This window comes from Lepus europaeus, chromosome 6, assembly GCF_033115175.1.
Source record: "Lepus europaeus isolate LE1 chromosome 6, mLepTim1.pri, whole genome shotgun sequence".
Classification (NCBI taxonomy): Eukaryota; Metazoa; Chordata; class Mammalia; order Lagomorpha; family Leporidae; genus Lepus; species Lepus europaeus.
This window is the reverse complement of record NC_084832.1, coordinates 79,410,157-79,437,709: the sequence shown is the minus strand read 5'-3', so window position 1 is coordinate 79,437,709 and position 27,553 is coordinate 79,410,157. Positions and strand designations below refer to the sequence as shown.

At 48.3% G+C, this 27,553-nt stretch overlaps 1 protein-coding gene across 2 annotated transcripts in view; it reads right to left on the bottom strand.

Moving 5' to 3' along the window:
- Positions 1–12,807, bottom strand: part of FLT1 (fms related receptor tyrosine kinase 1) — a 199,607-nt gene extending 186,800 nt beyond the window's left edge. For both annotated transcript variants that reach the window (XM_062194425.1, XM_062194426.1), the window contains exon 1: positions 12,459–12,807. In XM_062194425.1, coding sequence (XP_062050409.1) covers positions 12,459–12,522 — 64 coding nt within the window. In that variant the 5' untranslated portion in view covers positions 12,523–12,807. The remainder of the gene's footprint in view (positions 1–12,458) is intronic.
- Between the last annotated feature and the right edge of the window lie 14,746 nt (positions 12,808–27,553).

The window sequence follows — 27,553 nt, the reverse complement described above, 5'->3', positions numbered from 1 at the left end:
TTAAAATTTCCAAAGATCCACAGAGAGTAAAAATCTGATCCAGCACAGACTATAAGTGGGAAAAGAGAGTGAACCATGTTTCTCTAAAAGAAAACAACTGGATTCATCCCGGCGGACTGCCATGGCAAGCGCTGACACCGCCTTTCAAATTGCTCACTTGCAATCTCGGCTCACAGGTCCCTGCCTTGCTATCTATCCACTTGCACGAATTTTTGATTTCTCGAATGCCAAGTTAGAAAACAGAAAACCACCATTAACATCGTGGGAATCTCCAGCCAAGGCATACCCATACCCACACTTTAACTACACTTCTCAGCTGTTTCCTTGGAGCGAAAGATAGGTGGCAGGAGAGGATTTTCTCAGATTCTGGTAAACACAGGCTGGTGTGGAAAAGTGTCTCGCTCCACGCAGTGGAAGGAGGAAGAAGCAACACACTATTTCCTCTTTCTCAACTTCTTACAGGTCTGAACAATTTGAAAAGAAAGATCCAAGGTGCAGGAAGAGACACACACACAAGGTGCAACAAGACATCAGGAATGTCCTGCAGTTCCGCCCACAGGGCTGGGCCTGCCAACTGTGCAGGGACATCGCAGCCTGTGGCGTGGCCACCGCTGCCACCTAATCCCCTGAAGGAAAAGGCTCTCAGAACGTGGGCTCCCTCACAGACACGGCAGCTTTGTACTGTAAACACTGAACGCTTTTTCCTGAAGATCCAGATTTGATCATGAAGATCAGATAGTCCTCGGTTAGCATCCTGTCCTGGTGACTCTGCAAGCCCCCACCTTGCCCTGGCTCTGGGGATTTCAGCGCAACAAACACATCTCAAAGAGCAGGAGCACCTGTTGGCGGGTGAAGCAGCAGCTCACCTGAGCTAACGCAGGGAGCTTTCCGAGTGCTGAGCAAGCAGACGCTCAGTCCTTGCATTCCTTCCCCTGCCCTGGGAGCAGGCTGAGGTCGGCCCTCCCGCGAATTCATGCAGCATCCGCCCTCCAGGAGCCAACACTCTGGATCCCAGCTCCAGGTCCTCAAGGCTGCTGAGCACATAAAAGGTGCAGGGGGCGGCAGAGCCCAGGCTGCAGAAACGATCTGTCAGCCGGTCCGGCTTGTGGACCCAACCCGCCTGGTGAGAGCCTTAGGGGTGCTGGCGTCATCCCGCCCTGCTTTGCAAGTGGGCCTGGTTTGCAGTCACTGAGAAGGCAGCACGCAGATTGGAAGTCCCCATCAAATCCGCGCTTAACGGCTTTGGGGCCCTTTTCAGACTTTAACTTCGATGGAGACTGGGACGGGACCTGCCACACACAGCGGCGGAATCTGCCAGGGCCGCTTGAAGCTGAGCTAGCAGCGGCTTCTCACATTCCTTGGACGTGCCAGAGCGCTGCGGAAAGACTGGCTCGCTCCCGCCCACGCTCCCTTTTCACGGAGGGGGTGGGGTTTGCCGCCTGATTGGGACCAGACTCCATCACTCCACCTTTGCTGACCACTTCTGCCATCCGAGGAAAAGTATCTAATTTACCTAAGCCCGGGTTTCCTCGCGCCTATGAACGTGAGTGAAATAATAGATGTTAATTACAGCGCCTGGCGGTCCTATAGAGATTAGTCTCCTCCCTACCCTCCATCAAAGTGTAGGGGGCACTTAAAACGTCCGTGGGAAAATGGAATTAAAAAGGTAAGTTTGGGGCAAGCATTTGGCACAGCAGTTCACGTGCGGATTTAGACGCCCACAGCCAGGGCCAGCGAGGTGGTGCAGTGGCAGCATCCCATATCGGAGCACGGGTTCGAGTCTCAGCTATTTTGCCTCCGGTTCCTTGCTAAGGTACCAGGGAAAGTGGCAGATGATGGCCCAAATACTTAGGCCCCTGCCACTCATACAGGAGACCTGGATGGAGTTCTAGGCTCCAGGCTGCTTCTGTCTGGCCCAGTCACGGCCACAGTGGCCATTTGGGAAATGATCAGTAAATGGAAGATCCCCACCCCCCCACCCCGGTTACTCTGCCTGTCAAACAAATCAATCAATTTTTTTTTTTCTTTTTGATAGGCAGAGTGGACAGTGAGAGAGAGACAGAGAGAAAGGTCTTCCTTTTGCCGTTGGTTCACCCTCCAATGGCCGCCGCGGTAGGCGGGCTGCGGCTGGCGCACCGCGCTGATCCGATGGCAGGAGCCAGGGGCTTATCCTGGTCTCCCATGGGGTGCAGGGCCCAAGGACCTGGGCCATCCTCCACTGCACTCCCTGGCCACAGCAGAGAGCTGGCCTGGAAGAGGGGCAACCAGGACAGGGTTGGTGCCCCGACCGGGACTAGAACCCGGTGTGCCGGCGCCGCAAGGCGGAGGATTAGCCTAGTGAGCCGCGGCGCCGGCCCAAATCAATCAATCTTTTTTAAAAGATGCCCACACTAGGGGCACCTGGGTTCACGTCCCAACTCTGGCTCCAGATTCCAGCTTCCTGCCAATGCAGGTCCTGGGAGGCACTAGGTGGTGGCTCGAGCCGTTGGATTCCTGCCACCCATGTGAGAGACCTGGATTGAGTTCCTGGCTCCTGGCTTCAGCCCCGGACCCGGCTTGGCTATTATGGGAATTTGGGGGGACAAATCAGCAGATGGCAGCTCTGTCTCTATCTTTGTTCTCTGTTTCTCAAATATATAAACATTTAAAAAGAAGAAGGAGGCAGGGTGATGTTGCAGGAGCTCCAAAGCCTAGCTGCAAAACACCCTGCAGCTGCCACTCTTGGGCCCTTGGAATGTTCCTGCCACCAGGTAAGGAAGCACTGGGCTAGCAGTGAGTAAGGAAAGACTGCGTGAAGAGGGAGACCCAGTGCCAAGGTCCTAGTCAAAATGCCAGGGACAATAGCTGTAGCCGTGACCCACTGAGACTTGAAGGACCATCACCCAGCAGAGCCCAGCACAGATGCCTCCCCAGAGAATCATGAGACAGACTTAGATTGTCCCAAGGAAGCTTTGGGACAGCTTGTTACCTAGAAGTAGGTAGCAGGTACAAGTAGCAACCGTGATTCCGTTCAGCAGAAGCAGTGACTGGGGGGTAGGTAAAGGGCATGCTCTTGCTGTATCTGGAAATCCAGGTGTCAAAGTGGAGCTCACATAGTATCAGGTATGAAATGCCATGCAGGTTCGCCTAGAGAGAGCCAGCTCAGGGAAGGGAAAGCAGCTGGGATTCTTGGTGTTTCACAAAGTGCACGCCCACGATGGGAGGCCAGCCCTGTGTGCAATCAGCCATGCCTTCTCTCCACCACACAGACTGAAGCAGGGCACAGAACCTCCCTGACTGCTCCCATGGGAAGAACCCAGCCCATCAAGCGGGAGGTGCCAATCCCAGCAAAGGAAGCCTGGTTAGGCCAAGTCTCCTGCGGCTTGAGACACCATTTTTTACAAAGCATACTGGAGGGAAGCAGGGCCTGCCTGAGGCATGTGGATGCCCAGGGCCCCCTGATAAAATGACATTGGCCAATATTCATCTGGGGAAAAGGCTGACTGTCACAGCACTTAGGGCAGAGAAGGAGGGCTACTGTTGGGCTGCTGCCTGGACCAGCAACACAGCTCTGGCTCTGAACCTGCACACCCCAATCAGCAGAACAGATCTGCTGCCCTCAGGGGGCAACTTCATTTAGCTGCTCTGGTTACCTGGCCCTAGCACCGGATCGAAACATTCCTTCTTCCACACACTACTAGCACTTGTGCTTCCTAGCAAGAATTCCCGAAAACATGGCTTCTTCCATCTTAATACATGTCAAGTGATGATTTACTGCCTTTTACTGCTCAGCACCTGGGCAGGTGCCTCTCCCAGGTGGCCTGGTTTCCTCAAACACGCCTTAGGGCAGGGGCTTCGAAGTGTGACCTCTGGAGCAGACAGCAGCATTGCCTGGGAATGTCTTAGCAAGGCAAATTCTCTGTCCCATCTCACATCTACTGGATCAGAATCTCTGGGGTGAGGCCCCAAGAGCTGGAGTTGAGAAAGCCCATGCTGTCCGCTAGAATGCATTGTTCTTGACTTCAGCTCCTCCTTGCAGTCACCATGAGCTTGAAAAGTACTGCTGCCTGGGTACCACCAAGAGATGGTGATTAAACTGGTCTGGGGTGCAGCCAGGGCAGGAGTTTTTGTTTTTTTTTAATAAAAAACTTCCTCCCCACCGTGACAATTCTAACACAGAATTCAGGTTGAGGACCACGGCCCTGGAGGGAGGCAAAAGGTTTCTCAGCAATCACTTGGCCAGTTAATTACCCAACAGGGTTTTGCTATCAACAGCCTTGAATTTAAGTGCTTTTATATTTGTACATAACAAAAGCCAAGGCTTTTCATTTGGACAAGGTTCACTTCAGCCCTCTCTGAACAAAAGAATCTGATAATTGTGGCCGCTTTGCCTGTGCTGACCACATGGGTGGGACCGCAGCTTGAAAGGAAATCCATTGACCCTCCACCCAAACAGAAGGACTGAAGCCCAGGCTGAGAAAACGTGCCTGGGAGCAGCACGAGAACCTGTGAAAAGACACACACCCTTGCCAAGGTTTGCGCATTAAAGTTCAAGTCAGTAAGAGGCCCCTGAAATACATCAGCAGCAGCAGGAGACAGGGACCCTCCTCTTTGACAACTGAAAATTCTAGGGTGGACTTTACCGCGGCTGGTTTTTTACCAGGTAATGTTGTTTTGGAAGCAAATGCCTTGTAGAACTTTTGTTTATGGTTAAAGCCTATGTATTTAATGCCATTTTTACTATTTCCCACCAAGTCCATATTTTTTAAGACCCATGATTTGGTTAACCATAGCATGCTTCAAAACCGCAACCCCTGTTTATGTAGATCATGTCCAAGCAAGTCTAAGATTTTGTAAAAAAAAAAAAAAAAAAAAAAAAAAAAAAAAAAAAAAAGAGCTTTGAAGCAGGAGACAGGCATCCCAGAAAGAAGTCGGGGCACAAGACCAACACGGGAGCCGGGAGAGGCTTCTGGCTGGCCCAGGTCTGGTTCCTTAATCACGTAAGTTAAAGGTCATCCCTAGGCTGTTAGTGAAGAGGAATTGAACCCTGACTCCAAAACTGACTGTGAATCCCTTGCTAAAACCAGTGCTGCTTCATTCTTCACGTGTACATAAGTCACCGGGGGATTTTCTTAAAATACAGGCTCTGATTTGCTGAGTTCCAGGGGATACTGATGCTTCTGGGCCACGGACCACCCTCTGAGAAGCATGTTTTAGAGTATATTGTGGTCAGGGGCAGGATTGAGGTGGAGGCAGGCAGAGGAAGGCACCTGCTGGAGCCCAAACCCCAGGATTCGGATTTTTAAAAATATATTAACTGCATTTTTACTTATTATGTATGAACTACTCTCTGGTTCCTTCTTTAGGTTTTAAAAAGTATTTTAAAATTGTACAATTGACACATAGTTGTTACACATATGTATTCAATACCGGTACCCAGTGTGTAGCAATCAGATCAGGGTAACTGGCATATCTGTCACCTCAAAGGTTTATTGTTTCTTTGCATTGGAAACATTCGAAAATCCTCTGGAGGAGCTATTTTGAAACTTTCAATTAACTGCAGTCAACCCTCCAGTGCTACAGAACATGGGAAGCTAGTCCCCCTCCCCAGCTGCATGGCTATGCCCGTTAAACACATTCTCTCCACTTCCCCTCCCCCAACCCCTCCCAGCCTCTGGAAACCACTATTCTACACTCTACTTGCATGACATAAGCTTTTTATAAGCTCCCTTGTAAGTGAGGACCTGCCATATTTGTTTTCTGATGCCTAACTTATTTAAGAACGTGCCTCGTGCCCAGCAGGGTAGCGGACAAAAAGGGCTGAAGAGAACCCAGCCTAAGGCTAGAGGAGGCCAGGCAGCCCAGCTGGGCCCCACAGCAAACAGCGTTGATTCTGACGGTGGCCAGGCCTCTGCCCTTCGGGTATGCAGCCAGGCCAGCACTCAGGTTTGAGTCTATGAGAGGGCAATGGGAGCAAACCATGAAATCCAGGAGTTCCATTGACTCCAGGAGTTGCGTAAGACACCATAGGATAAAACCAAAGCACTCAGCCCTTCTTCAAATAGAGGCCAAGATGGACCAGCAGAGACCAAAGCCCGGCTTTGGTGTCTCAGAGGCCCAATGAAACATCAGGTCACAACATGGGGGGTGGGAAGATTGCATAAGACAGCTCTCAGATTGCTGAAGATCATCACTGATTTCCTACATCTTAGTCATCTGCTGAAGGGGACAAATATCTATTGAGAACAGTCATTCTGGGTCATCCATTGTAACTGAGGTTGAATAGACAGGCATGCACAATATACTGGAATCAATTAATATCAGGCCTTGAAAGATTTCTTTGAAATGGTAGTATGACTGCACATTCATTCATTCATTCCAACAATTACACAAAGTCTTCATGCCAGGCAACACATTAAGCAGAAAAGATTTAACACTTTAGGAGACAGCTATGGTGTGGTCTCACCCAATGAGGGAGGACACAGACACATCAAATATTAACAGGCACTGTGAGAAGTACTGGAGCAGGGTACTTCAAACAGCTCCTGGAAAACAGAACAGAAAGGGAAGCTTATTTCGGTGCAAAAATAGTTAATGCACATGAGGAATCTTGAAAAGCTCCATGAGGTTGTGCATTATGGAACCACCATGAACGGATTTCAGAAATGCTTTACACCAAATAAACTTATCTTTTAACTGCATTTTTGCCATGTACTTTTTTGTAAGGATTTGTTATTTATTTGAAAGTCAAAGTTCCAGAGAATGGAAGAGACAAAGAGAGAGGGAAAGAGGAAGAGAGGGAGAGAGGGGGAGAGAGAGCCACTTCCATCTACTGATTCACTCCCCAAATGGCAGCAACTGCCAGGGCTGGGCCAGGCTGAAGCCAGGAGCCAGGAGCTTCTTCTGGGTCTCCCATGTGGGTATAGGGGGCCAAGCACCTGGGCCATCTTCTGCTACTTTGCCAGGTGCATTAGCAGGGAGCTGGATCAGAAATGGAGCAGCTGGGACATGAACTGGTGCCCATTATAGAATGCTGGTGGTGGCTTAACCCACTACCCCACAACACTGCTTCCCCACTCCCACCCCCAGCTATGAACTTTTGAAGTCCCTCACGTAAGAAGGCAAAAGAAACCACTAGTTCTGTGTGAGGCTGTAGGGAGGAGCTGCTAGAGGTGGGGATTGTGCAGCCCAAGGAGGAGGGAACACAGAGGGCAGGAACAGATCTTGCAGGCAGCCAAGCCTAAGGAATAGTGACAAAAATGAAGGCCCCTCAGGACCGAGGTGAGACACTCGTGTGTCTAAGGCAGAGGTGTGTGGCTGGAACAGAGTGCTGGAGGGAGTTGGTGAAGATGAAGCTAGCACACAATCCGCGGCTGTGTCGGCACCAGCCGTGGAGAAGAAGACCTCAGGAGCTGGGCGAGGAGAAGAAATCGCCCCAGATCTCTCAGCGTGCTGCTAAGCAGCCAGTATTCTGATATCCTTCTCTTAAGCCCCTTATGGGCTTTAAGAAAATTGAAGACATTTCATATTTTTAAAATGCCATTGTTTAGAAGGAAATATTAGCATGGCAACAATGTTATTCTACAAATATTTGAAACACTCCTCTGTTTGGGGTGGACAGAACACACAGATGAGGAAGACATGTTTTTCTGTGCCCTAGGAGCATCAAGTTTTGCTCTTGGGTCTGGCACTTGACCTTGAAAAAAGCCACTACACTTCCCTGGGCTGCTTTTCTCATCTCTGGGCTGAGCAGATTAGATGGGAGAGATGCCATCTAAGCTCTCATGATGCGGTTGCCTGTGGGACAGCATGGAACCTCAAGGAGCTCAAAGGAAAGGCAAGGAGCAGCCAGCAGAAGTGGCGGTCAGGCCACCAGGCTGACCAAGACTGATGGGAAAGCCCCAGGAATTCTTGACATCTCCCCACATCCGCCCCAGCAGCAATGCAGGAAACCTAGTCCGCTATCTTCAGCAGCCTCAATGGAACTGCTTCCTTGATGAAACCCCCCTCTGCCCCGACGGCTAAGCCAGAGACTTTCCTTTCAAGCCTTCCTTCAAATACCCCATTCCTCCCATTTCCTTCCCCCTCAATCTGGTTCAAAATCCAGCAAATTCATCTGCAGCATGGAGTTTCCAAAGCACCCAAGGGTCCCAGGTATCAGCAGCCATCCTGGAAAGCCCCTGGTGAGAGGCCTGGTCAGTTGGCATGAGCCTGTACGGTAGGTGAGGGCCCATGGGCTGGAATGGGCTGTTCTGTTAAACTATTTAAGCCACGTGCAACCAGCCGATGGTTTTATGCCTTCAATCACCCGTAGTAATATATTTTGACTTAAAAAAATGCCTGCTATGATTTTAAATCCCCTTCACTGCCTATCAGCAATGACAAATACACTGAAAAATGGTGATATTTACTGGCTCACCAACACACCCCCTGACCACGCAGCTGAAAGAAAAACCTAGCATGCCTTGCTCTCCACCCAGCAGGTCGTGCATCTAACACCCGAGTGTCAAGGGAGCTTCTCTCTCCCTTTCCCTCCATCCCTTTAGTCACCCATATGCACATCTTGGTCTAAAGCACTAAAGAAGTGATCTACTCTGTTTGTTCTTGGCCTTGCAAGCTGCCCAAGCCAGAGTAAACACCAGCTATACTGCTGCGCAGATGGCAGTATGAGGGTACTTCAAGACATTTGTGGAAAAGTGGCATTAAAACATAGGTTTATACTGGTGCAAAAAAAATCCATATACGGTTCTTTTTTCATTCTACACACTTTCCATGAACTTTTTGGAGACCCTGTATGTTGCATAATCTTCCTTAAAGATGTTACCTTTTGGGGATAGGTTTAAAATTATTCTTTGCCACATATCATGTTCAACTTTGACATTCAAGGTCGATTCAGAAATGTCCCCAGCAACAGTGTGCTGCTGATGTTTTTAGAAAGAACAAAGTAAGCATTTGATGTATGTCTTAAAAGTCACAGAAAATACGCCCAACTTTAAATAAGGGGTTTTAGTATTCCTGTGGAACTCTTTTAGAATAAAGGCTCTTTTTTGAGCAAATAAAAGTTTATTTAAAAAAAAATCAAGAAATGCATTCTTGATGACTGGCATCTTTAAGGAGAAGAAAATGCAATTAAATTTCTGAAGGAGAGCCGGCGTCATAGCGGTACACATTCTGCTGGTGAAGAAAGCCCAAGATAATGATTACTCCTCACTGGAACACTGTTTACCAGCCCATCTTTTGCAAAATAGAGCCCACGGATGACCGAATTAATTGATTGGCCAGGTACATTCTAAGTTCTACATTAAGAACGTACAGTGTGATCCCTGACAGCCATATAAGCCCTGTTCACCTTAAACCCCAGCATCAAGTGGTCCATCACTCGTTCTACAAACAAATATAAAAGGGGGGGGGGTGGGAGTGGAGGAAAAGGGAAGACAGATGCGGTGCAATCCACTTCCTGGAATCATTCATGGAATTTTAGAGTTGGAAAGGGACCTGAGAAATCAACCATCTACTCTGCCTTCTGCGATTTTGTATAAGAAAACAAAAAACCCACTTGGTGATCCTTGGAAAAGAAATCAGATAGTCTATTAAAGAATTTTCAACAGGCAAAAATAAATAAATAAATAAAAGTAACAAAATACTGACAGAATAAAATAAAAACATGTGAGGAAGTAGAGTAGGTGCTCCTGCCACAGGAGTCATCAGGTGGAAAACTATGTGGGCAAACCAAGGGTACTAAATAACTAGCATTTTTAATAAGCAGGTGCGGTGGGGAGAGTGTGGTTGCATAGGCCTCAGAGAAAACATCTTATGTATAAAATCTGCTTTTATTATGAGAGAGTTATTTTGTTCAGTTGGGAAGTAGGTATTTTGATCTAACTCAGTATTACTAATGTGGATTTCCATCTCAAAATGTGCAATTTAAGTGCTTCCAATTAGTTCCAGTAAATTGTAAATGTCCGCTGCTTAAGAACTCAAGGAAAAAAAAAAGAAAGAAAGGAAGATCTGAGGCCTTCATCACGGGCATGGGGCCTGGAAAAAGAATGTGAGAGCCAGAGAAAGAGGACTGAGATCCTCCAGAGTAGAAATTGCAATACAGAGGACTCGAACTATTGGAATGGCAGGCATCACTCTACCACTTGGCAGGAGGTAAATACACATTATCCTTTCTCGTTCCTGAAACTCTTGGCTATTTTACGCACAGTGCACACAGTCTCACAGGACACTAGGAACTGATAGCTACCCAAAGGGGTAGCACCTGAAGGAGCTTGGACTTGGGCCCTGGTAGGGGAAAGTGGACTCCGGATACAACCAGGGACCAGGAGGGAGGCCTCTTTCTGGGCCTAATCGGTGCTTTGAATGCCCGAGGTGATGGGAAAGCTGGGAGCTGCTGGTTTTGCTGCACGGTGTTTGTTAACCAGCCCGGAAGGCACACTGTGCAATCACAAACAGAACTTTCTTCACACCCCCAGGTAAAGAAAGTGGTTCTCACCTGGTCGATGTTTGTGCCCCATTCTTCCTACAATGTGTAAAAACTTCTTAAAAGCCCCAAACAAGTACCAAGATTTCTATTCCATTTAAGAAAGTTATAGTATAAGAGGACCCACTTAACATTCCCGTAAAGCTTCCACTCCTCTAAGATGTTCTCAATCATGAAGCTAACTTCACGAAAAATCAGCCACGTTTTTGAAGCAAGGATACATACATCTGTGGGTACTCCCAAAAGGTCGTGGAAAAAGGAATTAAAAGAGAGATTTATTTTGGTGCACAAAGAAATGGAAATCCCTGCGATTTTCTCATAGAACACATTTTCCATAAACTTTCTGAAGATCCTGTGGTATGTGAGGATCCAATAAAACGTGTACTTTTCCCTCTACAGCGTTGGCTTCACAGTAATTTACCTAGATTTGCCTTTACATAATCGAGGAATGAACCACATACATTCCCTAAGCAATTGTATTTTAGCATAAGCGACTTTTCAAAAAACAAGATACACCTCTACGAAATGAAAACACAAGCTCTGATTTAACGTGCTGATTTTAGGATCTGTCCCAACCTCTGCTGAGGGCTCAGCCACTACCTCTTCTCCCTGCCTCCCGCCTGAGCAGCGTCACCGAATTGCCAGGGACCTGTCACTTAGAAACCCGCGATCACAGCAGTCTTCGCACTGAGAAAGACTGTTTGCTCCTGCCTTGCGGGTTGAACAAGCCTGTCATCTTTTTTGTTTTTATTACGCTCAGCCTTACTGCCTTCCTTCCCGCGAAGGGCTGCAATGACTTATGTTACGTTATTCTATTTTATGTCATTGCCTCTTTTACCTTTTCTCCACGGTCCTGAAAAGGAACCACTGGGCGGTCTGCTCCTTAGGCGCTCAGGGAGCCAGACGCACCGGGCTGGGCTCCCTGCCTCACCGAGCGGAGACCTGGAGTGCGATCCCCCGTGTCCCTTGGGCTGTGACCCCTTGCGGCGGCCGTCTCCACGCCAACTGCCGCTAAAACCTCCGCGCCCCTGCCTGACCTTTCGCCGCCCCTGTCCCAAAAACCCGACTGACTGCGGTGGCGGCGCCGACAGGACATCACCGATTTCCACTCAAAATTTAAAGGCCGGGCTTACAACGCCAAAACCTGACGGTGTTTGGGCCCTCGCCCGCCTTCGGGGCTCAGGTTCGCTCCCCGCCGGCGACCTGCGCTGGACGGCGCACCCTGCCTGCTCCGCGCACGGTTCCCAGCTTGGTGGCTGCGCGCAGCGCGCTCGAGACCCCTGGTCGGCTCCGGGCTGGGCGCAGCGGGAGCTCCCAGAGCTCCCGGGGACGGTCCGGCTTGTTGGGAGAGTTTCGCCGGTCCAGAGACACCAGCGCTGGCCCGGTCCTGGGATGCGCCCGCTCCACGCAGGCACGAGCACGCTCCTGTCTGGCTCTCCTGCTTCCTTCTCGGGGTGCGAGGTCCTGGCCAATGCCCAATATTGCCAACGCCCTGGTCGCTGCCCACTCCGGGGCAGCCTCGCAGGCGTTCCGTAGCCGCTGCTGTTGGCCACGGAGGGCCCCGCAGACCCGCGCCAGGCAGCCAAGGACAGGTTCTCGTTGCCAGGTCAGCCCGAGTGTGCGGTGCTCCCCGTGCCCACATCCTGGACGGGTTAGGTCCTGCCCAGGAGCAGGGCAGAGAATCCTGCCTCAAAGGGGCAGCCCCAGTGCCAAACTCGGGCACGCTGCCGGCGGCGGGTCTGGGCGGTGATGCCCGCGGGCTCCGGTCAGCCACTCTCTCAGGAGCCCACTTGGAAAAAAAGGCGCCGCGGTCCCGGGCGTACCCGCTGCAACTGTCTCCGGTTCCCGCCGGGCTCGCTTCTCCCGGCTGCAGCCTCGCCTGCCTTCCCCACGTATGCACCTGGCCCCGACTCGGGGGGCGAAGGGGGCTTGGTCTCTGCTCCACGGCCGTCCCAGCCCAGCGCCGCTCCGGCCCCGGACCCCTGCCGCGCCTCACCTGTGAGAAGCAGACAGCCGAGCAGCGCGCACAGCAGGACCCCGGTGTTCCAGCAGCTGACCATGGTGAGGGCGTTGCGGCCTGCTCGCCCCCGGTGCTGGCACTGCCGGCGGCCGACCACCCGGCCGCCTGCACTCGTCCTCCCGCGCTTCGCCGCCGCCGCCTCAGCCCGCCGCGCGCGCTCCTGTCCTGCGCCCGGAGCGCTCCTCGCCGCGGCTCCAGCCAGGGGACAACCACTTCCTCGGCCACTCCTCGCCGCCCGGCACTCTGCTGGCCGCTGTCCCCGAGCCCCGGAGCCGCTCCGAGCTGCCGCCGCTGCTGAGGAGGAACTGAGAAGAGTGTCCGCCTGGCGCGCTCCGAGCCTCCTGCGGACCTAGATTAAGAGGAGAGGAGGGCGGGGGCGTTTTATACCCTTTCCCCAGCCCACTTCCTACCCCGGCACCTCCTTCTAGTGACGTCAAGGGGTCTCCCACCCCTCATCCGCCTCCCCACCTACCCTCTTCTTCCTCCCAGGCTCGCTTCCCTGCGGCCCAGGAGAGGGGCGGGGGCCGGGGGCCGGGCGCCGGGCGCCGGGCGCGCGAGGGGAGGCGCTGGCCTCGCGGGCCCGGGAGCTCGGCCCCGGCAGGTTCAGGGTCCCCGCTCCGTGCCCTCCTGCCCCTGCCCCCTCCCGCTCCTCGCGCTCAGGAAATCCTCGCAGGCTCCCTCCCCCCGGCTTACTCAGCTCTGGGGGCCGCCAGACACTGGGGAGGGGACAGGGCTGGAGCTCAGCCGCCCGGCTCTCGGGCCGGGAAGTCCGATCCAAGGGAAGCTGGCCGCGCCTCCGCGACCGTGTCCTTGGCACCGAGGAGCGAGGCGCAGTCCGGCTCGCTCGCTCTGCCTGCTCCTCCCGCGCTGCCCCCGCCGCCCCTGACCCCGCCAGACTGTCCCGAGAAGTCTCGGAAGGTGCCAGAGACCCTCAGTACGGGTCACTGACCAGGAGCGCCCGAGCGGACCGGACGCCTGCCTGGCACCTGGGGAAAGACTGCGAACCGGCTCGGGTCCCAAGGGAGCGCGTCTGAGACTTTTTCGGCGGTACCGAAGCACCCGCCCAAGTCATTTCCTCAATCCCCTGCTTCCCAGAAGCAAAACAAGGAATAGTATCAGGATACCTTTAATTAAAAAAAAAAAAAATTAAAAGGCGAGGAGGCTGAAAAACTCCCCTACAACTCCTGAGGGCCCAGTACTTCGCTTCCCAAAGACTGGGGAATGCTATCGTCCTGGTGGCAGCTGACTACGCAAGACGAGTGACTCTGCTACTCCTAGAACTAAACCGGGCGACGTGAGATCATTTGTCAGGACACTCATTCCACGCTCTTCCTCAGCTGGGTCTCCAGCACCCCCAAGGCTGGGGTCATCCTGGGCCCCACCGAGCGTTGCAGTCTCACCTAAGTCCTGCAGGTTTGAAAATGCAGATGGCCAAGATAAAAGCACTGCTTGGCTCCTGAACGGGACTAGTGAGTCTTCCTGAAGCAATGGACGACCTCCCCGCCTCAGGGAGCTTGGGCAACGCGAAATTGCCACATCTCGGGCCACACGGCAAGGAGAGCTGCGGCCCGACGGCTCCCCGCAGGAGACCGGGGTCCGGCCCTGGGAGCTAGGGCACCTGCACCTGCGCTGCCATCCTTCCATCCCCCATGGTTCCCTTGCGGTGTCACGGCTCACGTGCTACTTTCCAGCCTTTTCTAATGCTCCTTATCCCTCCGCGCGGCCCCGACTCCTTTTTTTTCTGCCTCCAGCCCAGGCGGTTCCTCCAAACCACGGAACGGAGTTGGGGGGTGGGTGCTGAGACCAGGGTTTTCCCCAGCCCATCCCCCAGCCCGGACGCAGGCTGGGGCACACGCAGAGCCACGTTGACCCCCTGCCTCATCTCCTTCACCCTCTCCCTAAGGGAAGCTGGCAGTCCTGCCCTCCTCCTGCTGCACCTACAGGGTCCAGGCTTTGTGCCAGGGCACAGCCCTAGGACGGAAAGACCCCGTCTCTGCCTTCTAAGGGGCTGGGAGTGTGGGCAGGAGGCCATGGCTTGCGGTCCCCAGGACCACAATGCTGGAGGGGAGTGAGCTTCTCAGGAGAGACCTTGGGCTGCTCTAGGGGAAAGAGGCTCAGCATTCAACAGCCAAAGGTTTACTTTCACTGAATCCATTTTTTTTCACGTGCTATTTTCATTTTTTTTTTTTTGAACACACAGAGATAATACTTGCCAAATCTGCCACCAGAGTTTAGGCTGCATCAAGTCTGTAAAGCAAGAACAGGTATTGGAGGGACAGCTGGAGCAATCTTTTTTTTTTTTTTTTTTTTTGACAGGCAGAGTGGATAGTGAGAGAGAGACAGAGAGAAAGGTCTTCCTTTGCCGCTGGTTCACCCTCCAATGGCCGCTGCGGCTGGCGCACAGCGCTGATCCGAAGCCAGGAGCCAGGTACTTCCTCCTGGTCTCCCTTGCGGGTGCAGGGCCCAAGCACTTGGGCCATCCTCCACTGCCTTCCCGGGCCATAGCAGAGAGCTGGCCTGGAAGAGGGGCAACCGGGATAGAATCCGGCGCCCCAACCGGGACTAGAACCCAGTGTGCCGGCGCTGCAAGGCGGAGGATTAGCCTGTTAAGCCATGGCACCGGCCAGCTGGAGCAATCTTTACCATTGGATATGCTCATTAAAATTACTAAAGCATTGCCTAATTATTTAGGGTTGAGTCATGGTTGAATCGAACTTAGATTTATGTCAAAACCGTGCTGTGATTAGTGTCCTTTAGAAACTCCCCGAGTATTCTTTTGAGAAGCTGCAGATTTTTACATTAGTCAGCCATTTCTTTACTACTACTTCCTATTGTTAGTTGTGGTAGTTTCCTACAAAGAACCTAAAGATGCTATAATTTGTCACAATTGTGATTTCATTTCAGCTTGACTGGGGAATAAAGGTGCAGTAGGCAATCTGTTTTTGCTGGAAGAGATAATACCTTTGAATGAGAATAGGCTTCGGCACTCTTCTAACTGAATCGCTAATGAAAGAGGTGTGTAGATCCTACTGATGAGAAAGATCAAATTCAACACGCCTGGTGGATATAAAAAGCTATTGAAGTCCGCTATCTGCTTGCTTCCTGCTCACGTACAAAAGAACATTTCATCTCTTGTTTGGTTAGCAAAACCAGACACTGTTGCGTGTTATCAGGGACAAACACTCTCTGGAGGTGTCTTTCTTGGCCCTATTGGGGAGCACACTGTTGGGCATGGCAACAGCTGTCATAGTCCAGACCGAGGGAGACCTGTTGGAGCCTTAGTGTGAGAGACAGGCAGGAGAGGACCCACGGCCCGTTTCCCTGCTATTCACTGGGGGTGCTGTCAGTAGCTCCGTCCCCACATGGGTTAGGTGACTTGGTGCAAAAGAACAGACATCTCCCAGGACTACACACGGTATGGTACAGATACACGGCGATGGCCACCAGAACCACACAACCCTAGAAAACTCGTCCACGTTATGTGAATGAAACCTTCACATTCCAGAAAGTTCAAGCTCCTTTGTTTAAGAAGCACTCAGTACAAAATCTCCTGTGGGATGTTCTGTCAGTTCTCCAGGCAGGCAGGCATGGGAAAACTTAATTGATAAGGTGCTGATCAGTCCATCGGCTCAAAAGCCTTGCTTATGGCAACCTACCACTGAGCCTACAAGTGCCCCCATTGCCAAAAAGCTTCAACAAAGACCTTAAAGCGATGAAAATCATTTCAAGAGCCGTTCAGTCCATTGACTGAGCCAAGTCATGGATTACTTTTATTGCATCCTCTTTGAGGGCCCAGTGTTTTGATGTGAAACTTGACTGCGCTCACAAACATCTCCTATGCCTTAAGTACCTTTTCTCCAGGCTCAAAACCCTCCTCCTGTTGACCCCTTCCTCAAATGACGTGCTCTAGAAATTGCTTCCAGATGCCCTTCCAGTTTATCAGTGTCCTTGGAGGTGAGATACTCAGGAATGAACATGCAGCACGACTTGTTATTTGTCTGTTGTTTGTTTCCCTCCTCGTAGGCAGAGGGTTTCTTTCAGGCATGAGGGAAAACAGAGCAGGTGAGAAGAACAGCAAGGGGAAGGAGGCCCGGGGGAAGACCTGGGAGAGCTGAGCCAGAGGCTATGGATGCCCATGTTCCTCCAGCCCCCGATGGACAGGCTTGCCTACACCTGCCGGCCTTCTCCTCTGCACGGGTTGTTGCTGCTGCTCATATGATCTCCTTTTGGTTGATTCAAGGTCCTGCCTGCTCTTTGAGGTCCCGTGCTGCAGCGCTGGATGCCTAGCACTCCAGTCCCCAGGGGTTGTTGATAGGGACATGATACTCTGTCCCTGCATCTCAGATCAAAGGAACCTTTTCTGTCGGCACCTTTACACCTTGGACTCTTACTCTTAGTTAAAACCCCTGAGACTTTCTGAATGAGAGTTGTTGTGTGGCCTTCCTGGCACACCAGAGTTTTTGAAGACTCATGTTGCAGAGCCTCCTCCACATTCTCATTGTGCTTCTTGTTTGATTTAGTCTGTCTTTCCAGGCTGTTGAAATCTTTTCAGTTCCTGATTCTGCCATTCAGTGGTTTTTCTACACTTCTTGTTTCAAATTATCCACAAATTGAATAAGTGTGCCATCATTAAAATCGTTGACAAGCAGTCTGGAGATTCCTCAGAAACCTGAACATAACCCTACCATACAACCCAGCCATCCCACTCCTTGGAATTTACCCAAAGGAAATTAAATTGGCAAACAAAAAAGCCGTCTGCACCTTAATGTTTATTGCAGCTCAATTCACAATAGCTAAGACCTGGAATCAACCCAAATGCCCATCAACAGTAGACTGGATAAAGAAATTATGGGACATGTACTCTATAGAACACTATATAGCAGTCAAAAACAATGAAACCTGGTCATTTGCAACAAGATGGAAGAATCTGGAAAACATGCTGAGTGAATTAAGCCAGTCCCAAAGGGACAAATATCATATGTTCTCCCTGATCGGTGACAACTAACCAAGGACAAAAAAGGAAACCTGTTGAAGTGAAAGGGACACTATGAGAAACAGTGACTTGATCAGCCCTTGTCCTGACTGTTGATGTACAATTTAATACTTTATCCCTTTTAGTATTTTTTTTTGTTCTACTTAATACTATTGGTTGAACTCTGTAATTAACACACAATTATTCTTAGGTGTTTAAATTTAACTGAAAAGTTATCCCTGTTAAATTTAAGAGTGGGAATAAAAGAGGGAGGAGATGTACAATTTGGGACATGCTCAATCGGACTTGCCCCAAATGGTAGAGTTAGAAATGTGCTAGGGGATTCCAATACAATCCCATCAAGGTTGCATGTACCAATGCCATCTCACTAGTCCAAGTGATCAATTTCAGTTCACAATTGATCACACTAATAGGTCTAAGAGTCAAAGGGATCACACAAACAAGACTAGTGTCTGCTAATACTAACTGATAGAATAAAAAAGGGAGAGAACAATCCAACATGGGAAGTGGGATACACAGCAGACTCATAGAATGGCAGATGTCCTAAACAGTACTCTGGCCTCAGAATCAGCCCTTAAGGCATTCGGATCTGGCTGAAGAGCCCATGAGAGTATTTTAGGCATGGAAAGCCAAGACACCCTGGCAAAAAAAAAAAAGAGGACCTAACTGAAAGATCTCTATGAGTGAGATCCCAGTAGAAAGAACGGGCCATCAAAGAAGGAGGTACCTTTCTCTGAAGGGAGGAGAGAACTTCTACTTTGACTATGACCTTGTCTAAATAATATCGAAGTTGGCGAACTCAAAAGGCTTCCATAGCCTTGGCAACGCATGACTAGAGCCTGAGGAGATTACTGACGCCATAAACAAGAGTGTCAAATTGTTAAATCAACAATAGGAGTCACTGTGTGCTTATTCCTCATGTAGGATCTCTGTGCTTAATGTGTTGACCAATGTGAATTAATGCTATAACTAGTACAGCAACAGTATTTTAAACTTTATGTTCTGTGTGGGTGCAGACTGATGAAATCTTTACTTAATATATACTAAATCGATCTTCTGTATATAAAGATAATTGAATCTTGATGTGAATGGAATGGGAGAGGGAGAGGGAGATAGGAGGGGTGTGAGTGGGAGGGAAGTTATGGGGGAGGGGGAAAGCCATTGTAATCCATAAACTGTGCTTTGGAAATTTATATTTACTAAATGAAAGTTTTAAAAAAATTAAAAAAATCGTTGTCAAGGACAGAGCTGAAAGAAGAGGGAGAGGAGAGACGATCTCACCATGTGTGTTCACCGAAAGAAGCTGTGTATTAATGTGTGGCACTTTCATTATGATTATTTATGAATAATTGATGACCCTAGCAAGAGGAAATTAGATGTATAGTGTTTTATTCCAGGCATTCTAGGAAAATAAGCAAAAGGAAGTCCAAACTGAGATCATTAGAGAAAGATGGAGCAGAAAAAAAGGCAAAAGACAGAGAAGTGAAATCTGTATAATGGGCATTCAATCATTATAATCCCTATGTTGATTTTATTGTGCCGCTTAACTGGCAGCTATTGACTTTATTTCTTATTCTTGTTTCATAGTCTTTTAGTTACAAAACATCTTAGACAGATGAAAAGATAGGAGTGAGCTGGAAATGACTCACAATTCCATCATCTGAACAGAACCACTGCAGTCACGTTGCTGTGTTCCATTCTAGAAAGACAGAGGGTCCTTTTGCGTCGTGTCTCTGTCCAGCCTTCACAAACATCACATGTGATGTTGCAAAACATTGCCCGGTGCTAGATGGTCTAGTTTCCACATTGTAAATAAGCCCCTCAACTATTTCAATTTGACACTGGGATGTTTGTCAGGTGTGTGTACATGTGCACACACACACACGCACACTCATCGATATTCTTGCTTCACTTGAAACTTCCACAGCTTAGTTTAACAGGGACACGGCTGAGCAAGCAGAAGAAAACAACTCAGGATCCAGGAAACATATGCTTACGTTCGGTGAATGTTTCTGAACACCTACTCCAGGCATGGTACATACTGTGCTAGTCTGGTTGAAAAACAGAAGCATCTGGGCAGGCGTAAGGCCTAGTGGCTTAGACAATGCTTGGGATGCCTGCATCCCATATTGTGGGGTCGAGGTCTGAGTCCTGATTCTACTGATTGAGTCCAGTTCCATGCTGATATGCACCCTGGGGAGCAGCAGCTTTTGGCTCAAGTAATTGAGTTTCTGCCACCCACATGGGAGACCTGAATTAAGTTTCTGGCTCCTATAGCTTTGGCCTAGCCCAGCCTGGGCCATGGTGGGCATTGGGAGAGTGAGCTAACCGTCTCTTACCTTTGTCAGGGGCCAAACCGGCCAATCCAGCATCTTAAGAAAGTCAGACCGCTATTGGGGAGAAAGAATCAACTATAATAAGTGGCATTAGGGGTTTTTCTGCTGAAAAACACAATTGCGCAGAAAATCAAGCTCTAAGTAACCTGAGACTGTCTTCCAAGTGTCACCTGAAAGGCACAACATCATAAGCTGCATTTCACTAATGTTTCAACTGTGAAATCACAACATTTCTATCATTTCTATCATAAGAGTTGCCTCAGCATTTATACAAACTATGGGAATCATCGTTTCTGTATTTTTGGCATAACTCGTATTTACCCAATAAAAGGAAAAAAAGTTAATCTCCAGGTTTAACAAATTCTATTTTTATACATGAAATACATCAATGGGTAAAGCACGGTGTCAAATATTAGTGCCATTTTCTTGCCAACATATAAAACACAAATGCTAACTTATGATCTAAGTAAAATTCCTTTTCACCACATAGTAAGTACAGATGAAGTGATAAAATATTTCCCCCAGAATTATTCAAGAGAATTAAAGATGAAACAAGACAGGCCACTTGCTGATAATGTTGAAGCTTGGGGCCGGCATTGTGGCACAGTGGGTGAGGCCACCACTTGCCAGTTCAAGTCCCGGCTGCTCCAATTCCCTGCCAATACTCCTGGGAAAGCAGTGGAAGATGGCCCAAGTCCCTAGGACCCTGTGACTCACTTTGGAGACCTAGAAGAAGCTTATGGCCCCTGGCTTTAGCCTGGCCCAGCCCTGGCTGTTGTGGCCATTTGGAGAGTAAACCACTGGATGGAAGATCTCTCTCTTTCTGTAACTCTGCCTTTAAAATAAATAAATAAAATCTTTTTAAAAAAAATTGAAGCAGGCCATGGGTATATAATTTATAATTTACATAATAAATTATATATTAACTTATAATTCATACAAGTATACTCTAGAAAATTTGTGAGAAATAGAATTAAAAGGTAAATTTATTTTGGTGAAAAAAATTTGAAATCAGTGTATGCACTTTTTCCATGATACACATTTTCCACAAACTTTTGATGACTTCTCATCTATATCTTTTTTCTTATGTGTATGATTAAATTTTTCTTCAGTGAACACATTTTTATCTTTTAGTCCTGCACTGAGGTAGACTAGAAGCCTGAACTAAAATTTAGGCTCCAAGCACAGGGATAAGGAGAAAAATAGGAATGACGCACACTGACTAGGGATTGGAGCTTGGGTTTCGCAAATAGTCGTGAAGTCACAGGACCTTCCCGTGAGTCTCCAGCAAATCCGGGTTGGTTTGATGACATGGATGAGGAGGTATGAAGCAGCCACAAGCAGAGACAAGTGACAGTGGTAAAATCCACTTGATATGGAAAGTACTGTTGTACAAAGAAGTTGCACAGGAATAGAGAAGCAAGACCAAGAATACAAAAGCGGCAGCAAAGTCAGGAAAGTTAACTAAAGGAAAATCGCATCTATGTGATGGAGAGAAGAGAAATACAGAAACTTGTAAAGTCCTGTTTCTTCTCCATTGTATTTATCTGATAACTATGGGCGGAGGTCATTAAGGAGAGAGAATGAGACTTAGTGGGAAAGAATAGAAACTCAAGCCTCATCATCAATGACACTGTTAAAAAAGACTTTTAAAACAGCAGTAGGAAGCCAGCAACCTGGTGCAGTGGCTTGAGCCACTGCCTGTGTTGCCAACATCTCATATGAGCTGAGGGTTGATTCCCATCCTCCAGTCCACTCCCTGTTAATAAGCCTGGGAAAGCAGCAGAAGACAGCCCAGTGCTTGGGCTCCTGCCACCTGCATGGAGAGCTGGATGGAGTTCCAAGGTCCTGGTTGCAGCCTTGCCCAGCTCTGGCCTGTTTGAAGAGTGAACCAGCAGATGAAGGATCTCTCTTTCTGACTCTAACTTTCAGTTAAATAAAGAAATCTGAAAAAAAAGAAGAAATATTTGCTTGTTTGTTAACACACAAAACAGTGTTAGTAGCAAGCATCCTAGGCAGTTTTAGGAACAGAAAGATAATGTTACAAGACAACAAGCCATTTTTTTCCCCCTAGAATTTAGGGAGGAGAAAAGGGCCAATGATTAGCAAAGGAAAGAGATTACTTTTCCAGAAAACTAGTGGAGATAAAATGTGGAATCATGGAATCTTTGCATGCAAGTGGGCCTTCTAGACGGCCTAGTCCAACCACCTGATTCTGCTTTGAGAAAACAAGTGGTGAGGTCATATGCTTGACCCAAAGTCATACCTAAATCAGAGTGCTGGTAGTTTTCATTGTTAATGGTGTGAAATGATTTTTGAGAGGACTGATCACTTCTGGAAGTTGGAAAGCTTGCAATAGGCCACCAGGAATAGCATCAGCTTCAGAGAATCCTCTAGGACCATAAAGAAACCTTTCAGGTTTTTGGTCTGATCCCTCAGCACAAACATTAAGATACTAACAGAGGCTGGTGCTGGGGCAAAGTGGGTTAAGCTGCCATCTGTAGCACTAGCATCCTATATGGGTGCCAGTTCGAGTCCCAACTGCTCCACTTCTGATCCAGCTCCCTGTTAATGCAACTCAGAAAGCAACAGAAGTTGGCCCAAGTGTTTGGGTCTTGCACCCACGTGGGAGACCTGGAAGAAGTTCCTAGCTCCTGGCTTCTGCCTGGCCTAGCCCAGCCATTGCAGCCATTTGGAGACTGAACCAGCAGATGGTTTCCTCTCCTGCTGTCTCTGTAACTCCACCTTTCAAATAAATAAATCTTTTTTTTTTAAAAAAGAAGATGTTAGCCATAAAGTAAAGACCTCAGCTTCAGGAGGAAGGTATAGGAAGGTCTTCTTTCAAGAGTGCATGCATATTGTAGGAAAATTGGATGGATCTAAAGTTTTTGCACCAAAATAAAGTTATATTTTAATTCCATTTTTCCATTAACATTTTGAAGGTGGGGAACTCATGCAGGTGAGAATCGAGAGCAGGTGCTGTACCTTGGAAGAGGAGGGCTGTATTTTCCTGTTGAGCCTTGGATCCTCCTATTGCCTGGTCATCCTTGGGAGCATTGTAAAATGGAAAAAGCAGACTTTCTGTGGCATCTATGGGAGTTAAGAGTGTAAATACAACCTGGGATCCAAGATCTCTAAGGCGTGCCAGGATCTGCCACCATTTGCTCATGCTGGGTCCTCCCACTGGCACCTGAAACACCCTAACAACTTCCAGCTGCCTATGAAGTCTCGACCCAAGAGCCTCATGAAGACTCTCCTGAGCCCTCTGGTCTACCAGATCCTTCTCTCTAGAATGCACAGTTCTACAGTTTTATTTTATACTTTCCTATTTAGACACCATAAGGAATTGCAAGGGACAGTTTTTAGTCACTGAGTGCTTGTTTAAAAACAAAATATAGGTGTTGGCATTGTGGCATAGTGGGTAAAGCTGCTGCCTGTGATTCCAGCATCCCATATGGGCAGTGGGTCAAGTCCCACCTGCTCCACTTTCATTACAGCTCCCTGCTAATGCACCTGGTCAAGCAAATGGAAGATGACCCAAGTGCTTGGACCCCTGCCACTCATGTGGGAGACCCAGAAGAAACCCCTGGCTCCTGGCTTCAGTCTGGCCCAGCCCCGGCCTTTGTGGTCATTTAGAGAATAAACCATTGGATGAAAGATCTCCCTCTCTCTCTCTCTCTCTTTTTCTGTAACCAATGGCACCTTAGGCAATTAAGACCAAATTTAATGATCTCGCAGAATAACAAGTCTGCATGAACTGGTTTGCTGTTGGATATGGCTGTTCCACAGTGTGGTACCTGTGCAGTACCCGGGCAACCTTGTCTTTCTGCCCAGCCATCTCTGACTGTGCTTTATGTCGTAGGTGGCTTGTACAGCTACACTCGTTGTGCCAAACACTCGCCCAGGTTAGTGTGATTTTGAAACCAAAGCCTAGGTAGTCCTTTAGCTGGACCCATAAGGGAGAAAAGAGACTGTAGAGTCAGAAATTAACAAAGTAAGGGCAATCATTGTGGTGCAGCAGGTTAAGCCACTGCTTGGGATACCTGCATTCCATATCAAAGTGTCAGTTTGAGTCCTGGCTGCTCCCCCTCTGATCCAGCTTCCTGCGAACACATCTGGGTGATAGCACATGATGGCCTAAGTGTTTGGGTCCCTGCCATCCACATGGGAGACCTGGCTTTGGCCTGACCAAGACCTGGCTGTTCTGGCTGTTGTGAGCATCTGGGGAGTAACCCAGAGAACGGAAGCTCTCTTTATCTCTCTCCCCTACTCTCTGTGTCACTCTGCCATTCAAATAAAATGAACAAAAAAAAAATCTCGAAGAGAGGAAAGGGTCACATACTCTAACATGTATTACTCGGCATTAGAGAGAAATGCTTCCCTTCCACCTATTTATTCCCCGTGTGCGTGTGCGTGTGCGTGTGCATGTGTGTGTGTGTGTGTGTGTAACAGCCAACTCACAAAGTATAATTTAGAGGAGAAAAACTTTTTATACAGAGTGGAAAAGAAGTAAAAACATCATCTGCACTATCTTAGGGCATCTGGCCAAAATTGTTCAAGACAACAAGAAAGAGCATGAGAACACTATCATAGAGTAATGTCATCATTGTGTGGACATCAGGGCATACTTACACAAACTAAGCAGCTCTGAATTCACCAGGCAATGTAATCTTTTTTAAAAAAAATTTATTTAATTATATGAAAGGCAGAGTTACAGAGAGACAGAGAGAGAAGTCTTCCATCAGCTGGTTCACTCCCCAAATGGCTGCAGCGGCTGGAGCTGGGCCAATCTGAAGCCAGGAGCCAAGAGCTTCTTCCAGGTCTCCCACGCAGGTGCAGGGGCCCAAGGACTTGGGCCATCTTCTACTGATTTCCCAGGCTACAGCAGAGAGCTGGATTGGAAGTGGAGAAAAGCCAGGACTTGAACCAGCACCCATATGGGATGCTGACACTGCAGACAGTGGCTTTACCTGGCTACGCTACAGCACCGGCCCCGCAATGTGATCTTATGGAACCATCATAACACAGGTGACCTGTCATTAGCTGAAATGTCTTTACGTGGTGCGTGACTGTATACTGCAAGAGACGGAAAGAAGGAAAGACATCATCTTCTTTCCGGACATGTGGGTGTTTTGCATTTCCTTGCCTTTCTTGCAGCTGATGTTCTCACTTGACGAGCTGTTGCCCACAAGGGTAATAAAGTTAAGTGGCACAAAAATTCCAGGCCAAGTGAAGACAATTCCAAGTTAGCAGATGCAAGTTCCTTCTATTGTCATTTTTCTTGTTCTGGCAACCTAGAGGCCACGGGTGGTACCATATGGTCCTTCTAGACACAGGTGTCCTGGACTCAGTTCTCTCTCGGTGAAGCGTCTTAGCACTGAAAGAGAAAGAACTTGGACATGACATGCCATTGAAAAGTCATGGGAGGTTTGTTACTATAGCATAACCTAGCTCAACCTAAGATTCTGAAGTAAGAAATTGCAGGTACAAGGAAAGCAGTTGAATACACAGATAAGATCAGCACATGATTGATGTAGAGAATTGGTAGAATTTCTTCCTTACATGTTTGGCAAAATTCACCAGTGAACTCATCCGGCCCCAGCATGTTCTGTTTTGGGAGATTATTTATTATCCGCTCAATTTCTTTAATAAATACAGGCCGATTCAGGTTGTTTCTTCTTGTGTGACTTTTTTGTCAATTAGCCCGTTTCATCTAGGTTGTAGAATCTGTGAGCGCTGAGCTGTTCATAGTTCCTCCTTTTAACGTTCATGGGCTCTGGAATGACGCTCCCTCACTCATTTCTCTAAAAGAACTCTCTAAAGAACTTCTCTAAACATTTCTTGCAAGGCAGACCTGACAACAAATTGCTTCTGAGGGACATGGGCATGGTACAGAATGCTAGGGGTTTTTTTCCCCCCCTCTCTTAGCACTTCACTACACTCTTTTCTCGCTTGCATGGTTTCTGGGGAGAAACCAGATATAATCTTTGCTTCTTTACAGGTTAAGTGTTTTTCCCCTGTGGCCGCTTTGGAGGTTTTTAACTTTATCTTTGCTTTTCTACAGTTTGAAAATGAGAGGCCTAGGTGTAATTTTTTTGTCATTTGCCCTGCTTAGTGTTCTCTAAGCTTCCTGAACCTGTGATTTGGTGCCTAACATTCATTTAGAGGAAAATCTCAGTCTATTGTTTCAGATTTTTTTTTCTATCCCTTTTCCTGTAGTCTCCTCGGGTATAATCACCATGGTAGTTGTTCCACAGTCTTGAATATTCTATTGCATGTCTTCTATAAATCTTTTTCCCTCCCCAGTATTGGAAGATTCTGTTGAAGTATCCTCAAAAGCGGAGGCTCTTCCCTCAACTGTTTCCAGTTGGCTAAGCCCATCAAAGACATTCTTCATTTCTGTTACAGTGGTCTTGATCTCTAGCATTTCCTTTGCATTCTTTCTTTGGATTTCTCTCTCTCTCCGCTTGCACTGCCCACGTGTCCTTGCATGTTGTGTCTATTTCACCCATCAAAGCCCTTGGTGTGTTAATCATAGCTGTTTTAAATTCCTTATCTGATAGATCCAACATCCCTGCCTTATCTAGTTCTGATGTTGCCTTTTAGTATGCATTGTAAATTTTTTTCTGGATTTGGTACTGGGTAGAAGGATCTGCTGTGAATACGCCTGTCTTAGTGTGATGGGGAGGTGAGCACAGAGGGGAAACATGGTGTGGTCTTGTGATTAGTTCTCCTTTGGTGATCCAGTGCGTCTGCACTGTGAATTCCACAAATGTTTCTTGGTTCTTTTTTTCTCCTTTTTCAGGTGGGGTTGGAAGCCTAGAGCTGGCTGGTATTGGGTATTTCCTTCCCTCCAGGTCACTTGGGCTCAGATAAAACCTCAGCAGGTTAGGTTCTCACTACTTTCTCCTTGCTAAGATCAGAGTGCTCAGGGTGCTTCAAAATTGTCCCCTTTCTCTTCCCCTGCTAGAAGCACAAGGGGATTTTTCCTCTGATACACATTTTTAAAAGATTTATTTATTTATTTGAAAGGCAGAGTTACAGAGAGAGAGAGAGGTAGAGACAGAGAGAGACTCTTCCTTTAGCTGTTTCACTCCCTAGATGGCCACAATGGCCAGGGCACAAAAGCCAGGGCCAGGAGGTCTATCCATGGCTCCCACAGGATGGCAGGGGCCCAGGGACTTGAGCCATCTTCTGCTGCTTTCCCAAGTGCATTGGCAGGTAGCTGGATCGAAAGTGAAGTAGCCAGGATTCCAATCAGGTGTCTGTATGGGATGCTGGTGTCACAGGTAGCTTAACCCCATGCCACAACACCAGCCCCTTTTCTTTAATATTTACTGTGAGAACCTTATAAAGTTCCTGGAGACAAAACCCACTAAAGTGTAGGGGTCCGTGAAGACTGTGTGCCCATGGAGCTTTTGACCATCAGACTTGTCTACACAGAGCTTCCGGAAATTCTCCCTTACAGGGCAGGGTTCACACTGCGGTTCTGGTTCTTGCAGGGAATTTTGCTCCAGTGTGTTGCCAGACCTCACATCCACCTGTCTGTCTCTCCAATTTGCGAAGAATAGTTTCATTTCTCTTGGGGATCTAAGAAGACATTGATTTTTCAATTTGTTCACTTTTGCTTGTAAGGGAGAGTGAAAGTTTCCCAGCTCCTTACATGTAGAACTGGACATGATAGACACATAAAGAAGGAAGAGAAGGCGCAGATAGAGACCACTGAAAAGCTAATCACTGCC